We start from the raw sequence: 17328 nt of genomic DNA on the forward strand, positions 1-17328 counted from the left end.
AGCGGTCACTTGGTGTCAGTAAACCGGGGAGGGTGTGTGGCGGAGGTGGGAGGGCAGCCCCGTCTTTCGCCCCTGCTCAGGGTCAACGAGCTCAGCGGCCGCCCCTCCCGGGACTTGACTCTCCGAGGTGACCCTCGCACAACTAAGTTATCTACATGATGAATTGGGGGGAGGGGAGTGGCTAAGTCGCTGGGATCGAGAATGGGGGGACGGGGACGCAGTACTGTCTGTGAGCAGCCATTCAGTTCGAAGAGCTGAAAATGCATTTATGTTTAGGGGTGCGCATGGCAGGGGAGGGGTCTCTGCGGCGCTTTCGGCCGGAGAGCAGCAGCCGTAGGTTGAGCTGTAGGGCAGAGGAGGGGCGCCGCGGGGGACGGGGAGGGGAAAAGGTCGCCGGAGTGGAGCCGAGGGGAGCAGTGCAGATGGCCGGAGGGGGCGGAGGAGGGCGAGCGGAGGCCGCCGAGTTTTCCGGGGAGCGGAGGGGCGGCTGCGCGCAATCCTGAGAGGAGCCGGGCGGGAGGTTGGGTGGGGGTGGGGTATGCGTGGCCGGGGCCGGGGGAGCCGGGGGCGGGGCCTGCGGCGGCGGCGGCCGCGGCCGCGGCGGAGGGCGGTGGAGGGCGGTGGAGGGCGGCGGGGGCGGGGCCGCGCGCCGGCGCCTGTGTGTGAGTGCGCGGGGGCGCGCGCGCGGGCCCGGGAGAGGTTCCGGAGCTAGGCGGTCCTCGGTCCTCGGTCCTCGCGGCGCTTCCAGCTCCCCGCGCCCCTATGTGAGGGAGACGGGGAGGCCCGCGGCGCGCAGGGGAGGGCGAGGCATGTGCACGGGCCGGAGGGTGCTGCAGCCGCCCGAAGAAGAGGAGGACGGCGGCGAGGAGGAGAGCGGGGGGCTCGCGGCGGCGGGCCCGGGCCGAGGGGATGCAGTGGACTGTGTGTGTCTGGCTGTAGCAGACGCGAGGCGGCGACGAGGCGCCGGGGACCCGCGCGAGGGGCGGCCGGGAGGCGGCGGCGGCGGCGGCCGCCAGAAGTAGCAGGACCGGCGGCGGCGACGGCAGCCCTGAAATGCATTTTCCTCTCCAGCGGCCATGTTAACCAGGAAACCTTCGGCCGCCGCTCCCGCCGCCTACCCGACCGGTAAGGAGGCCGTGCCGCCGCGCCGCCCCCCCGGACTCCCGCCGGCCTTGGGCAGCCCCTGTGGCGCGGGCGGCCGCTGCCTGCGGGACCTCGAACAAAGTCGGCGGCGCGGCGCGGGGGAGCCCCCAGGCGGACGACGCGCCCCGGGCTCCATGCAGGGTTGTGCGCGGTCCCGAAGGCCCCTCCGAGGGGAGACCTCCGCCCGAAGAGGCTTCTGCCTGCCGGGGGCCCGGGCGGGGACCGTCCAGGCCTGCCGCCCCGCCCTGCGCTGCCCGGGGCTTGGTGTGGCCGTGGCTCCCTGCTCAGCTGTCCAAACCCACCTCCCGGCCGCTGGCCGTCTGCAACGTCGGCCGCCAAGCCCCGGAGCGGCCGGGCTCCCCCGCCGGGTCGTGAACTCGCGCGCCAGGGCCAGACTTAACTTTGCAGCTACCCGCGCCCCGCCCGTGGTTGTGCGCTGGGGAGCCGTGACCCGAACGCCCGTTTTTACTGCCCCAGTCTCTTCCTCCGTCTTTCCCTGGAAGAGGGTTGTCGCTGCCCAGTGGGGTTGGGGGGGGGTCTGAGTGACTTTCTCCCCCCTGACCCTCTTTTGTCTCCTCCCGCACGTGGCTTCCAGGCCGAGGTGGGGACAGCGCCGTTCGTCAGCTTCAGGCTTCCCCGGGGCTCGGTGCGGGGGCCACCCGGAGCGGAGTGGGGACCGGCCCGCCCTCCCCCATCGCCCTGCCGCCTCTCCGGGCCAGCAACGCTGCCGCCGCAGCCCACACGGTGAGACCCAGCCCGCGGGCGGCCCGGGCGGTGGGGGCGGGAGGGGCCCCAGGCCGAAGCACCCGGACTTGGAGGGGTCTGACGCCGGGAGAAGAGGGGTCGAGATACATGCAGCCCCACGCCCCGGGCCGGTAGCCTCTCCTCGACGCCGCCCTGGTTAAGTTGGGCGAGCCCAAAGCTGCAGCCACAAAGGAAGATTCGTGGCGTGGGCCCCTTACTTCCCCTCCGGAACTCGCCCACCCATGAGCTCCTCTTCCTAGGAACTTCCTCCGTGCTGCTTTCCTTCTTTCCTCATTTTTCGTCCTTGCATCCCAGAGTTCCCTTCCCTGACCCGGTAAACATCTCTGTCCTTCCCCCACCTCCCCGTGGGTAGTGGGTATTTATAGAAACAGATATGTGTTAGGGGACAGCCAGACCGGCCTGCCCGGAAAATCGATCCCCCAAAGAGCCTCCCAGGCCTGGCTCCAGCCAGCAGGGAACATCGCCAATTGTCCCCCGCGTGTGTAAGCATGTTTTATGAGAGCTACAGGTTTGAGCACAGCAGAAATTGTAATTAACATTAACAAAAATAAGAGCCGCCGCAGCAGTCAAAACAAGTCACCCCTGTAGGATTGTGCAGTTGGACATTATTCAAAAGGAAAGGGCAAGCGTTGCTTTGGAAGTGGGAAAGAAAAAGCACCTAACAGGTGCTGTGGTCTCTGGGAGGGGAGAGGCCAGCGTGGGACTGGTTGCTGGTGGCTGCGGAGACTGGCAAGCTGGATTCGACTTCAGCATGTACCTTTTCTCAGCTCCGAGGGATCACCCTTTGATGGTGATGGCCAGCCTGGAGGAGGTCTGCACTTGGAGGAGGTGATGGTTTGGAGGTCTTTTTTTTCCGATTGGATTTTCCTCAGTAACAGCCTAAGATGGTTCAGTGTGAGGGATGCCTGCTAGGGATTGGTTTTATTTGCCAAGTGAAAACTGAGTTCTTGAAGAAAAGGCCATCTCCGGCCTACAGGGGAGTAGCTCTGGGGACATATGTTATGGGGAAACTTGTTTGTCAGAGAACTGTGAGGGGATGTCTAGACTGTAGTTGCACCTGTTAGACTTGGAGAGATGTGTGCAAGTTTCGTAGGAAAATGTTTTGTTGCTGTTATTATCTTCCCCCTCCCTCTGTCTGTCTGTCTATCCTGACATATCTGGTCCCAGGAGCTGGGAATTCATTGCACAGAAGTTAACCAACCTGTGTTGGACTGTGGATGGTATAGTAGGGTGGATGAGTCTGTATGTTACTGTTAAGTGTTCTTGTCACAGTGATATTTTAGTTAAGGAACTGCCATTGATTTTAGGGGTTTGGATTTTTTTGTTTGGGATCATCTGACAATTTGGAAAATGTAATACCCAGTTTTTTTGTGTGTGTTGATGTAATCACATGACATGGTGTGAGCTGGAAAAAGAACTATTTGGTTTGCATGTGGATTCCAATTTTGTAAGGATGGGCTTTGCTTGATCAGAGCCTCTTTACAATTGAAATACATGTAAGGAAAGTAGATAAAACGACAAGTCTCCACTGGAGGGAGAGCCTGTGGTGCACCAGAAAAGGAAGGATGTGAATGTGCTTCTCAGTACTCCTCATAATGGAGGCCTGTATTTTGCTGTGGCATATGCCAGATTTACTTGTTTTTAACATGTGTGTAAACTTCGGTATGCTGTTAATTATTAGATGCTTGACTTTGAAGGTGTGAATTTGGGTTTCGATGGTGGTTTAGTTTTGATTTTATTTCTATAACATCGCAGATTTCATAGTACAGGAAAGGTTACAAGGACCACAGAGTTTATCTGGTTATATTCTTTCAATTTATAGATGAGGAAACAGACTCAGACAAGGTAACTGGTTTCATCAAGATTCCCCAGCCAGTTCATATCAAGGCCAGAGTGAAAGCCTACATCCTCCTGCATCTAGTTTTAATATACTGATGGAGACTGCTAATTCTAGGAAACTGTACTAGCCTCATTATAAATGCAAGAACCTTTGTAGATCCATATTCCCATATGTCGGTCAGATTTTTATAAATTTTTAGTTGTTATTTCCAGAGTAATTATACCTAGGAAGAACTTCTAGAATAAATGGGGGGCAGGAGGGCATTAAGGAGATAAAAATGATCTTGTCATAGGAGCTTGCCCACATTTTCTCTTACAGGTGATATAGTAGGCAGGTTAAATATATGATTATAAAGATTATAAACTTTGGAATTTATCTAGTCCATTGCTCTTTTATTTTATATCTCCATGCATAAGTTGTTTTACACTTTAGTTATTTCTGTTTGTGTGAGAGAGAGAAGTGCACCCAATCACTATCTTACTTCCTATTATTTTTCTATTAATGTTAATTGGCAGTTATTAATAGAAGTATTTTTAAAGTCAAAAATATTAAAATATGTTTAACTTTTGTAACTGTTTTACTATGTAAAACACTCTCCAGTTATCAGTTTTACCTTTATAAAATAATTCAAATTAAAATACACATTTAAAAAATGGCAGTATTTTGAAGAAGAAAAAGTAGACATTTTTCTTGCTGATAGGTCCACACAGACTGTCAGAATGTTTGAGGAGGAGCTAAAATTCCAGTCGTTTTGGACTCAATTCTATTACCATAATACTATACAGCATTTCTAAGATGACTTCAGAAAAGTTTTTAAACGCGCAAGACTATTATCACAGTGAAATATCTGCTGTTTGCCATTTTCTTATTGGAAGAAATGAAAACTACCAAACTGGTTAGACTATTGTTTTTATATAATATTTAATACCAAAGTATTTGATGATCAAGGAAGCCTTTGCGGGTCTCTCGATTCAAACCCATAAATTGTAGCTATTTTAACAATTGTATTCATTATGTTTTTATTTTTTGTTTTGTTTTGTTTTGTTTTTTTTAGATGGAGTCTCACTCTGTTGCTCAGGCTGGAGTGCAGTGGCACCATCTCTGCTCACTGCAACCTCCGCCTCCGGGGTTCAAGCGATTCTCTTGCCTTTGCCACCCAAGTGTAGCTGGGATTACAGGCGCCCGCCACCATGCCCGGCTAATTTTTGTATTTTTAGTAGAGATGGGGTTTCACCATGTTGGCCAGGTTGGTTATGAACTCCTGACCTCAAATGATCCACCTGCCTCAGCCTCTCAAAGTGCTGGGATTACAGGCGTGAGCCCCTGCACCCGGCCTCAGTATGTATTTTTAAATGTGACACACTGTGCTATACATTAGCATATCGGAATAAGCCATGATCTCAGACTTCAAGAGGCTGAGCTGGAGGGAGAGGTTTTTAGTATCCTTAAGTTTATGATGTAGTCTTGACATATGTATTCTGGAAATGTTCTGGCATTTCCAGTCCCTCAGCACCCACGCCCCGCTCTCTGCCCCATTTTTTATAAGTCAGTTAATTGTGCTTTTGAGCTTGATTGTGATTTTAGAGTCCTGCAATGTTTGAGATTCAAAGTCTTCTTTTGCTAGAGCTTCTCAAATGAATCTCTAACATCTGGAAAGCTTTTAAGATTGCATGTGTTGCTTTTAGGTGTTTGGTTGATGTGTTTGCTGCAAGTGTTTTATACATGGTTTGATTGATGTGTCTGCTACAGGTACTTTATGCTTGGAGGTCCTTGGCCTCCAACTCTGTGCGGATGCACTGCAAGCCTAACATCTTGTGACTTAGGTCACCAGGAACGTTTCTCAATTCCCTGGGCCTTGATTTCATGTTTCCTTATGAAGGTACACAATGTAGTTCTCAGAAACAACTCCAAGAGAGGCAAGAGTTAATAAGGAGGATCTATTGGCATGTGTTCCTCCATCCCAAAGATATTTATTGAGGGCTTACTATACGCCTGGGTTTATGTTAATGAGGACTTAGAAACATAAGAGGGGACCCAGCCCTGGAATTGCTCACAGCCAGATGAGTACATCTGATGTTAAAACAATTGCAGTAAAGAGAGGTAAGTATTAAAGGGTGAATCACCTAGGTATGAGAAAGGAGATTCCAAGAAACATCTGGAAAGGACAATAATAATGCTCTCACTGACTGACTACTAAGCACTTTACACATATTACCTTACTTAATCCCCCTAATAGCCCTAATGAGGTAACTTCCTTACCTTCTTTTTGCAGACAAGGGCACTGAGGTTAACAGAGATGAAATAAATTGCCCTGGGTCACACATTTAGTAAGTGGTGGAGCTGGATCATTTAATGTATGTCTAACTGAAAATCTACCATTATGAAATGTGACCTCACTAAAAGCAGAGGAGTGTAAAAGTGCATGGTGTTTTTTGGGTCCTGGGCTATCTAGCTTTGTTCCTCTTGGAGAGAAGAGTGACAGTAGTTGATGAGAATAGAAGGACTCAGATCATTTAGCCTCTACATTTTAGAGCCTTGTGTTCTTACTGGTAAGTTCTTGCATTCGCTATGGAAATAGGTTACAGCCATGGGCCTTGGGCAAAAGCAAGAGTGGTCTCAGGTTGAGACTTTTAAATAAGACTCTAGAAGCACTATGGAGAAGAGATTTGAAGAATTCTAGACTTAGAAGCAAGGGGGCATGTTATGATGCTGCCTCAGTTGTCCCAGTGAAAGACATCAGGAGAGTGAGATGAGGCAGTGTTGATGGAAAGAGCCTGGGATAGTAATGATGCATCTTCTTGGTGACTTAGGAAGGTGAGGGAGGTGTTGAGGTTTTCCAGGCACACAGTGCAGAGGATCCATTCGCAGGTGGGTAGCCTGAGTGACACATGGAAGGGAAGCCTTCTTTTTATCAAAAATCGAGGATTATGGGAGTGGGAAACTGGTTTGTTAGAAAAATCACGAGTTAAGTTTGAGTTGCTTATGGGAGAGGGAGCTGATCGATAGTTGGATATGTGTGTCTTCCACTCAGGAGATAGCACCTTGGCAGGTCTGAGCTCAAGGAACAAATGTGCAAACATCAGGCCGTGGGCAGTTGCTGAAGCCCTGGCTTCAAGATCAGTTGCAGGGGGTTATGGGAGTAAGAAGCCAAGAGAATCGAGACTTGAACCCTGGGGAACTCTTGAATCCACCTAAGGTTAGGTAGTAGTTGATGCTGCAAAGGAGACCAAGAGAAGGCAGTTGGAGATATAGAAGATGGTCGTTTCTTGGCAGTCTCATTAGTTTTAGTTACTAAAACATTTGTGACCATGTATTAAATTATGTGAAACACAAAAATTGCTTGAAGTAAATTTCTGAGGCTCGGTTTTACTTTGCTGTGTTTTTAGAAATCTCTAAAGCCCCAAGGTTAATTTTGTCCTAATGAAGAGCTTTATGCTTTCATTACATGTATACAGATAATGTGGATTTTTCTTCTGAAATATCACCACTCCACTCTGAAGATAATGGTTCTATAGGAGAGAGAGATTTTGATTCAGGCCCCTTTATTCTCTACAGTTTGAAAGACCACAGTGGACAGGAGAGGGTGCAGGGAGCAAGGCTGGGGAAGAAAAGCACTGGACAAGCCTGTACCTCTTTTATATATGCCCAAGACTTGCCTGATTCATTTTTATGGACTGCCCTCCTTTTGGCATAGAACAAGGGTAAAATAACCCTTCTAGCTACTGTTATTGAATATAAGGTCACGTAGCATGGAGAATCATCTATGGGTGTGATAAAAAAGCTCAGTTATAAGTCTAAGAAATGATATCCCTGAACCTATGAAGTCACAGTCAGACAGGCCCCAAGTATTGTCTTCTGTTTTGTTTTAGTTAGAAGTGGGCAGAGAGGAAGCTCACACTCCACGTAGTCATTGTGCATATTATGTATCCAATAAAGACAATGTGAACGTCTTGGTCTGCTAGTAAGAAGGAGTGGTGGAATTTCATTTTATAATCCGGGTGTTCCCAAATCATTTTTTTGAATTACTGTGTTACATATACAGAGCCCTTCTGCTCTTTCAGTAGTATGTAAAGCCCCAAAGGTAGGATTTAAAAGGGGATAATAGGATACTGATGGCAACGGACTTCACCTAGTTAATTGTAAGTTCCCGGAGGGCAGGGACTCTGTCACTTTGGCAGCCAGCCTTCTGTTAATACCGGTTGACTGAATGAGGTGGATTGTGATGACAAGGTGATGTAAGATTTCATACAAAAATCACCTACCAGGCTGCTTTAAGACTTGGGGTTGTCCAAGGCAGGAATTCCTAACTGGGAGAGGATCCTGACTGCCAAGTCCTCTCCTACCCCTTGCCTCTCAGCAGCCATAATGCTTAAAGGAAATCCCAAGAAGATTCTCAGTAGAGGGCTGGGGTCCCTTGGTTCACACCATTGATAGAATTTAGACAGGAATGTTCGGGGATGGCATACATACCTGAAACAGAGTTTGCTTCTTTGGATTCCTATTTGGAAACCTGAGTATCCCAGCAGCTCGTGGAAATGGACATCTTCAGAGAGCTGAGCCACTGACCCCTCCGGAGGAAGGCCAAACAGTGTGCTCGTTGCTTGGTTTGTTGGGCTGAATGCCTTAAATGGTTATTACAGTTAGTAAAGCCTGGAAACTTTTAAAAATAGGTTAGGGGTTCATAAGATACTGTGGTGCATATCTACATGGGAATCTTTCAAGTCTAAAAACACAGGGTTTTTGTTTTTGTCACTGGATCATGTGTGCACTTAGGTTTCATCAGATTTTCAAGGAAAGGGGAAATACTGGTGATGAAGTGTTTTCAGGATACAGCTGTAGGTATTAGGGAAAGAGTAGTGAACAAGACAGACATGGTCCCTGTCTTCATATTAATAAACTACTAGATGAAATATGAAAGGTGCTGTGATCTGGGGATGGAGGAGCCAACATAGAGTCTTATGTCTGCATGTTTTTTTCTGTATCCTGTTTCATTTTTATATCAAATGTGGATTGAGTGGAACACCTATGATGTGCCAGGCCCTATACTAAGTGTTAGATATAGAATGATAAAGTTATGGTCTCTGCCTCCGTGGGGAACCCTGAATATGTACAGCAAACCATCTTGTCTGTTAGGCATGGCATTTATGAGGTCCATTTTTCAGGACCACATGTTTTGTGGCCTTTACTCAAACCAAATGGGATTTTGTAGAGGTGAGGTGGGGGGGGCGTGTTGTTGTTGGGGGTTACTTATACCCCATTTGAACAGACACCACTTCTTTTCTATTTATATTTCCTGTCTAAATTCCAGATTGGCGGCAGTAAGCACACAATGAATGATCACCTGCATGTCGGCAGCCACGCTCACGGACAGATCCAGGTTCAACAGCTGTTTGAGGATAACAGTAACAAGCGGACAGTGCTTACGACACAACCAAATGGGCTTACAACAGTGGGCAAAACGGGCTTGCCAGTGGTGCCAGAGCGGCAGCTGGACAGCATTCATAGACGGCAGGGGAGCTCCACCTCTCTAAAGTCCATGGAAGGCATGGGGAAGGTGAAAGCCACCCCCATGACACCTGAACAAGCAATGAAGCAATACATGCAAAAACTCACAGCCTTCGAACACCATGAGATTTTCAGCTACCCTGAAATATATTTCTTGGGTCTAAATGCTAAGAAGCGCCAGGGCATGACAGGTGGGCCCAACAATGGTGGCTATGATGATGACCAGGGATCATATGTGCAGGTGCCCCACGATCACGTGGCTTACAGGTATGAGGTCCTCAAGGTCATTGGGAAGGGGAGCTTTGGGCAGGTGGTCAAGGCCTACGATCACAAAGTCCACCAGCACGTGGCCCTAAAGATGGTGCGGAATGAGAAGCGCTTCCACCGGCAAGCAGCGGAGGAGATCCGAATCCTGGAACACCTGCGGAAGCAGGACAAAGATAACACAATGAATGTCATCCATATGCTGGAGAATTTCACCTTCCGCAACCACATCTGCATGACGTTTGAGCTGCTGAGCATGAACCTCTATGAGCTCATCAAGAAGAATAAATTCCAGGGCTTCAGCCTGCCTTTGGTTCGCAAGTTTGCCCACTCGATTCTGCAGTGCTTGGATGCTTTGCACAAAAACAGAATAATTCACTGTGACCTTAAGCCCGAGAACATTTTGTTAAAGCAGCAGGGTAGAAGCGGTATTAAAGTAATTGATTTTGGCTCCAGTTGTTACGAGCATCAGCGTGTCTACACGTACATCCAGTCGCGTTTTTACCGGGCTCCAGAGGTGATCCTTGGGGCTAGGTATGGCATGCCCATTGATATGTGGAGCCTGGGCTGCATTTTAGCAGAGCTCCTGACGGGTTACCCGCTCTTGCCTGGGGAAGATGAAGGGGACCAGCTGGCCTGTATGATTGAACTGTTGGGCATGCCCTCGCAGAAACTGCTGGATGCATCCAAACGAGCCAAAAATTTTGTGAGCTCCAAGGGTTATCCCCGTTACTGCACTGTCACAACTCTCTCAGATGGCTCTGTGGTCCTCAACGGAGGCCGTTCCCGGAGGGGGAAACTGAGGGGCCCACCGGAGAGCAGAGAGTGGGGGAACGCGCTGAAGGGGTGTGACGATCCCCTTTTCCTTGACTTCTTAAAACAGTGTTTAGAGTGGGATCCTGCAGTGCGCATGACCCCAGGCCAGGCTTTGCGGCACCCCTGGCTGAGGAGGCGGTTGCCAAAGCCTCCCACTGGGGAGAAAACGTCGGTGAAAAGGATAACTGAGAGCACTGGTGCTATCACATCCATATCCAAGTTACCTCCACCTTCCAGCTCAGCTTCCAAACTGAGGACTAATTTGGCGCAGATGACAGATGCCAATGGGAATATTCAGCAGAGGACAGTGTTGCCAAAACTCGTTAGCTGAGCTCATGTCCCCTGATGCTGGTAACCTGAAAGATACGACATTACTGAGCCTTATTGGGTTGAAAAGGAGTAGCTCAGACCTGTTTTTATTTCCTCAATAACTCTACTCATTTGTATCTTTTCAGCACTTAATTTTAATGTAAGAAAGTTCTTCATTTTGTTTTTATAAAATACATGAGGACAATGCTTTAAGTTTTTATACTTTCAGAAACTTTTTGTGTTCTAAAAGTACAATGAGCCTTACTGTATTTAGCGTGGCAGAATAATAACATCAGTGGCAGGCCACTGATTACTTCATGACTGCCACGCATTTACAGATTGGTGTCAAAGACATTCACTATGTTTTTATGGTTCATGTTATATCCTCCCCAGGGTGACAGCCCCTTAAGGCCCTCCTTTTCCCTCCATGCTCCAGGTCCATGCACAGGTGTAGCATGTACTGCTTCCGTTTTTCATAAATTTATCTGGGTGTTGGGGGTAGTGGGAGGAGAACGATCTGAATGAAAGTGATATTCTAAGAAAAACTGTACCTTAGAGATTTTTCTGTAGTGCTCAAATACAAAATAAGATCCCCAAGGTTTAAACCGCCCAGTTAGCATTCTGATATTCTAAAAGCTGGCAAAGCAGCTTTTAGTGGGTAAATGGAAATGGAAACGTGTGTGTTCCTCCAAATTTTCTAGTGTGATCGGTGAGCTGTTTTGTAAAGAAGCCTCATATTACAGAGTTGCTTTTGCACCTAAATTTAGAATTATATTCCATGAACTGTTCCTCCCTTTTCTCTGCTTTTCTCCTCTCTGTTCCTCTTTTAATAACACACATCTGTTGCTTGCGTTTAGTTTGTCTTCTTCCTTCAACTGTGTATCCCAGACTGTTAATATGGAAAAGAGACATTTCAGCTGTGATTATGACCATTGTTTCATATTCCAATTAAAAAAACAGCAGCCTAGCTACTTAAGGTGGGGATTTCCGTAGTTCCAAAGAAGATTTAGCAGATTAGAGTGAATTCACACTTTTCAGGTGCCACTGTAAGGTTCTCTCAGCCTGGGAAACTATCAACTCTTTCTTTAAAAAGAAAGAGGGTTGAAAATCCTCTTGATGAACAGAAGTCACTTTGGCTGTTCAGTAAGGCCAATGTTAACAACACGTTTAGAGGAGGAAAAGTTCAACCTCAAGTTAAATGGTTTGACTTATTCTTCGTATCATTAGAAGAACCCCAGAGATAGCATTCCTCTATTTTATTTTACTTTCTTTTGGATTGCACTGATTGTTTTTATGGGAATGACACTTTATCTGGCAAAGTAACTGAGAGTTTGGTAAAAGAATATTTTCTTCTCTGAATAATAATTATTTTCACAGTGAAAATTTCAGTATTTTATCACTAATGTATGAGCAATGATCTATATCAATTTCAAGGCACGTGAAAAAAATTTTTTAGTATGTGCAATTAAATATAGAAAGATTTCTGCCTGTTTGGACAATAGGTTTTGGGTAGTACAGATTAGGATAAGTAAGCTTATATATGCACAGAGATTATCGTATTACCTGTAAATTGATGTACAAGTACTTAAAAGCATGGTCCCCAGTGAGGCCAAGAAAGTTTCCAGTTAAGTTCTTTAATAATAATCCTACAGTTTATCTTAAGAAAAAAAAAAAGGTTTGAAAAAAACACTTTAATTTAGGCTTCGTTGGTTGATGGTGGAAAAAAAATGCTCAGGAAATATTTCAGATATTTGCCAAAAAACCAGGAATAAGGTTAGCTTATTAAAATAGTGATAGATATTTGCTTTACTATTTAAGGTGTCACTGATAAATTAATTTGTACTTCTGTCTGTGTTTAGAAATTATAGCTTCTTTTCCCTTAGTCAAATTCTTTAGCATATTATACACATTTCTGTGTAATCTGTGGAAGTGCAATAATGTTAGTAAGTTACATTTTAAATAATGCTCATGTGACAATACTCCCAATCAATGGCTTATAGAATTTAAAGATCTGTGTATTAGATTTTGGCTTAAAGGCATGAGAAGTATAAGACTTGGTTTGGTGGCTTTGTAAGACCACCAGCCTCTTAATGATGGTTAGCTTCTTTAGGTCATTAAATCAATAAAAACATATAATGCTGTTTTCCTCTTCTAATGCTCCTCTTCCATTTCCAGTTATCTTCACATTTACATTTAAATATACAAACCTGAGCCTGCTATTATTAATTTCCCTATAAAAAGATGATACACGTGAAAATTTATAAATGGACTAATACTGCTTGTCTTTCCCGCACCACACAAAACTGGTTCTTAAGATGCCAGCAATGAATTTGGGACTATATTTATAAATGGAAACCGGAAACTTTTATACCAAACTGTAATAATGTGGAGCACTGTGGGGCTTTTTTTTTTCCCCCCAAATACAGTGAAATTTTTTTATTCACAAGAGCTGCCACATTTCAGCATTTAGTGATAGAGCTGCTTTAATAAAATTCTAGTTTGATTGTCATGTCAAAAAAAGAAAAATGTTGCATCTTTGTGATTTTAAAACATAAATTAATGAAGGGCTCTGATAGGCTATTAGGAGTTGGCTTGGAAACAGTTTTTGGTCTCACAGGTTACCATTGTCTGGGGATGTCTGAGCTGTTTTCAGATTTAGGAATAGCACAGTGTTGTCTTGTCTTTGGCAGTCTCATTTGGCTGTTTCTTGCACCACCAGTGTGTTCATTACCACTTAAATATATTGCTACAGCAGTGGAACAACAGAGTGGTGCAAGACACTGTAGATTAACAGTAGAGGAGAAATTGTGCCCTTAGTGTTAACAATGTGCCTTTTGTTCTGAATGCCATATTGTAGGGCATGCATTTTTTGGCCTCTTTAACTCTTTGAATACTAGTCAGTAAGGATGGAACCCATCTCTGCAAAGATACATCTGTCTTAAATATCTAGTTACAGGCCTTAATAGAATCCATAAGGCATGACTCATCTTCAGGCACTGAAAAAAGATAACCATCAGGTAGTGTTACACAGGGACTTCCTATGTTTAAGGGGTTAAAGATGGTCTTTGTTGTATCTTAACATCAGACTGATTTTTACATTTTTTTTTGTTATGCTAACACTAGACAAAAATCAACTGTATTTGTAAAAATTTACCTCAAACCATTTAATTTTATAGTGTGATTAATCCCAGGGCATTTGGTATGAACCAAAGTGCATTCCTTTTATATGTGCCTGGCTCTAGTAAGGATGGCCAGGGATTTTTACAATTTGGGTGCAAGGCACTTAAGCCACTTTTAAACTTAATGGGTGGTTTGGGGTCGTGTTAAATGACTCCATCAGAATGTTAGAAAACACTTTAGGCATCAGTAGCATTGGGCCATATTGGAATCCTAAAGTGTGAATTATTTTAAGGAGAGCATTCATTTTTGTAATTTTTTTCATCAAAAATATTTCTGGTAAGCAGAAGACTTTTTAAAAAAACTGATCTGGTCTCGGTAAAGGTTTTAACATTGCCCAACATAATGCTGTAATAGCATTAAAAAAAGTATTTGTGAACTCTTTGTTTCTTAGGGGCTTGTACATCTCTCTGCTATGGACATATACGAAGTTAATTGTAATTATACTCAGCTCAACTGCTACAGTTATGTCTAGGCAGTGGCTTGGATTTTTATCGAGCAACAACTTAGACACGTGACTGTAATATGCTGCAACTGTGTGTACTGAAAATATGTGAAAATGGTTGAATGTGGACTGTGTATATATGTATGTAAAAATTTCTGTGAGATGCTGCTGTCGCCACTTAACATTAAATATGTTCTAGTGGATTTTAATCCTAGTGGCCAGTTCTATGATACTGTATGTATTATACAGCTGATGACAGGAGTAAGACTGTTTAGTGAATATTTGTTAAATTTTATTGTTGTGGCCAGAGATAATTTCAGAATAAAATTTTAATGTCCTACCTTACTTTTCTCCCCTTTCTAACTATAATTTAACTCCTGATCTATTTCTGGTATTATCCTTTGTCAGTTAGCCTGGAGAGGGTTTAGAATGCAAAATGGATAGCTCTGTATCAGGGTCTTGAGAAGTTAAAATAATTCATTCTACTAGTTTGTTCATAGCAATACTTTATTAGTTCAATATAAGTATGCAGATTCCAAGTGGAAAAACAAAGGTTTTAGTAAGTAGCTCTTGCTTTTCCTAGGGTATTCTATTCCTTTACCTGTCAGATTTTTATGTTAACTTTTTTATATATAGCCTCTGCTGTGTTCTTTATTATGCTAGAGCTTCGTATCTTCTTTTATTTTAACCTTCACGATGATAGTTAAGCTGGGGGAGCAGAACCTGTCAGTTATTCCCCACCAGTCTTCATTCTTTTCTCTGCACAAGTTCTGGTAAATTATTCTAATGTGCTCTAACCAGTTCCACCCAGTGTTTTTTAATGATTATGAGTTTGCAGTTTTTGTGCTTGGTGGTCTCTATGGTTCACATTTTTTTGTGTTGTAGTGTCTCCTGCCTTGGTTGGCTCAGAAAATAAGGCCTAGGAACTGCAGTTAGCTCATGATTTGTCAAGTTCAGTTAATACCAAGCTAAGAGTTTACTTACAGATGACAGCAAGCAGATGCTCTAGTAATTCGTCAGACATTGCAGGGATATTGTGTAGTCAAATATTTCCCTCTTGTGGAAAGAACTACCTCACATTATTATTTATTTCCCTTCTGTTACCAACAGCCAAGGAATTACTTAGTGTGGCTTCCTGCATCAATACTGGGATATGCTTAAACAAGGGAATGCTATAAGAGTTCCCAACTGCCTCGTCATGGCCTGGGCCATAGATTTTTGTTACTGCTAATCTTGCTTCTTAAAGTTCACACCCAGTGCAAAAAACCCAACCAGCACACTAACCCCAAAATCCAATATATTTAGAAATGTAAGTGTTAAGAAATGTACATTATGTACAGAATTGAAAATTGGTGCTAAAGTGGCAATGTCAATTTAAAATTTATTGTCCAGATCTGACTGACTGACTGACTCAGTCAGGAGATTATAGTTCCTACTCGTTCTCTTTCCTTTTATCAGATCTTTCAAAAGCTCTTTTTAAAATTGATCGATGTGCTATTTTGTTTGAGTCTCTACAGTCCTATCCCTTTTGGAATCAACAGCTACACAAATAAATATTCTTGGAACTTCAAAGTTGCCTTCAAACTAGCTCTAGAAAATGTCCCTAGTTGACATTGGTGTTGGTCTGTTAGAAGGGGAAATTGATTTGACTACTTTGTGTTTTGAAAAGAGCATTAAGAGGGATTTGAGGAAGGTATTTGTGGCTTTCTTTTTTTTCTTAAGTTTGAATTACACTTCATTTCCTTTGGGTTATTAGGCAAATAAATGCTTGTCATTAGTAATACTTAGCACTGTCCAAAATGAAAAATGACTGCCAGTGTGTTGCACATACATAAGAAAATTGCATCTTACTGCGAAGTCTTTGGTTTGTTTCCTTATTTGGTTTGACTTTGACTTACTATTCTGCTATGGTCACATCCTTAATATCTGTGGTAAATTTCATATATGTATGGGATGGGAGCATAATTGCCATTCCCATGTGTCTCAAGGAAGCTTAATGAGGAAACATAATGAGTTAACACTAACTCTTCTGAAGAAAGCTGACATTTTAGGAGTATTAAGTCATCTGTCATAAGGAGCAGCAAGAATATATTATGATTGTATCACATGTTCCAGAGAGCATTACCCCTTACACAGAAAGCTCCTTAGAGATTTCATAGTGTTGGATGAACATCAGTTTATCCTTATACATCCCTGTGAGCTATAATTATCCTCATTCGATATTTGAGGAAACTGAAGTGACTTGCTCCAAAGTGACTTTACAGAAACATTGCAGTTTGAGGCTTAGGTTATAATCAGATAATTTTGGTCTTGGACAGTAAGGGAAAATCCATAATACACAACACACAAAAGTTTAGAAAGCGAGGGAAGTTGAGCTAGCAATGGGCATTTCTATTTAAGTTCCATCAGTTTCCAGGAATATTTTTCAAATGGGACAAACTAAAAAGTTGAGGACTAGAGCATCGTAGTCTCTAAGTGCACCTAATAACTTAATGCATGTGCACACACCCTCAGTTAATTTGTAAGAGAGTGACTTCTCATTGTTATTTGTGGAGAGGCTAATTATAATAGCTTCATTCTTTATTTTCTGTGTTCTTAAATTTTTTTTTTTACATTTGAAAGTATGAAAATACTATTTTTGACACTTTACTGATTCTCAGGGATTAAAAGTTAAATTTTACTGACTGTAGCAGCAGGTAAATCTCTTAAATTTACTCAGGTTTCCTATCCTTTGCCTCCATATTTAAGAAAATAAAGAATGCCTGCCAGGGAAATATATAAAAATAAAAATTTCAAATACAATTTTAAAACACCAATTTGTAAATAAACCAATTTTACAAACTAAAATATTGTGTCTTTCCTTGCTTTTTATCCCAATTTATCTCCCCTCCTAAGTTTGAGGAGTTTTATATATTAAAGCTATTTCTTCATTTGTAAAAATGAAGTATGCTATTTGCAAAGCAAAAGCCCATGAAAAGCCCCAAATCATTTAAGTAAAGCTCATTGAATTGTTTTCAATTGTTTTGGGAGAAATGTAACTAATTATAAGCAATTTATGTGGACC

The 17328-nt window shown here is 43.8% G+C and overlaps 1 protein-coding gene across 2 annotated transcripts; it reads left to right on the top strand.

Annotated features, from left to right (window-relative positions):
- Positions 1-675: 675 nt before the first annotated feature.
- On the top strand, positions 676-17111 carry DYRK2 (dual specificity tyrosine phosphorylation regulated kinase 2). Of its 2 annotated transcripts, XM_055236886.2 has the most exons (3): positions 676-1125; positions 1739-1887; positions 9057-17111. In XM_055236886.2, the coding sequence occupies exons 1-3, from the start codon at positions 1077-1079 to the stop codon at positions 10662-10664; spliced, it is 1806 nt and encodes a 601-aa protein (XP_055092861.1). In that variant the 5' UTR covers positions 676-1076; the 3' UTR covers positions 10665-17111. The 2 variants fall into 2 exon arrangements, with proteins under 2 accessions (XP_055092861.1, XP_055092862.1); XM_055236887.2 differs by lacking the exon at positions 1739-1887.
- The last annotated feature ends 217 nt before the right edge of the window (positions 17112-17328 follow it).

The sequence above is a fragment of the Symphalangus syndactylus genome, chromosome 13 (genome assembly GCF_028878055.3).
Source record: "Symphalangus syndactylus isolate Jambi chromosome 13, NHGRI_mSymSyn1-v2.1_pri, whole genome shotgun sequence".
Lineage (NCBI taxonomy): Eukaryota > Metazoa > Chordata > Mammalia > Primates > Hylobatidae > Symphalangus > Symphalangus syndactylus.

Excerpts from the sequence above, each read along its gene's own strand:
- DYRK2 (XM_055236886.2), top strand. The coding sequence starts at position 1,077 with ATGTTAACCAGGAAACCTTCGGCCGCCGCTCCCGCCGCCTACCCGACC. Across the intron at positions 1,126-1,738 it reads TCCCGCCGCCTACCCGACCG|GCCGAGGTGGGGACAGCGCC; the intron begins GTAAGGAGGCCG and ends CGTGGCTTCCAG. Across the intron at positions 1,888-9,056 it reads CTGCCGCCGCAGCCCACACG|ATTGGCGGCAGTAAGCACAC; the intron begins GTGAGACCCAGC and ends TCTAAATTCCAG.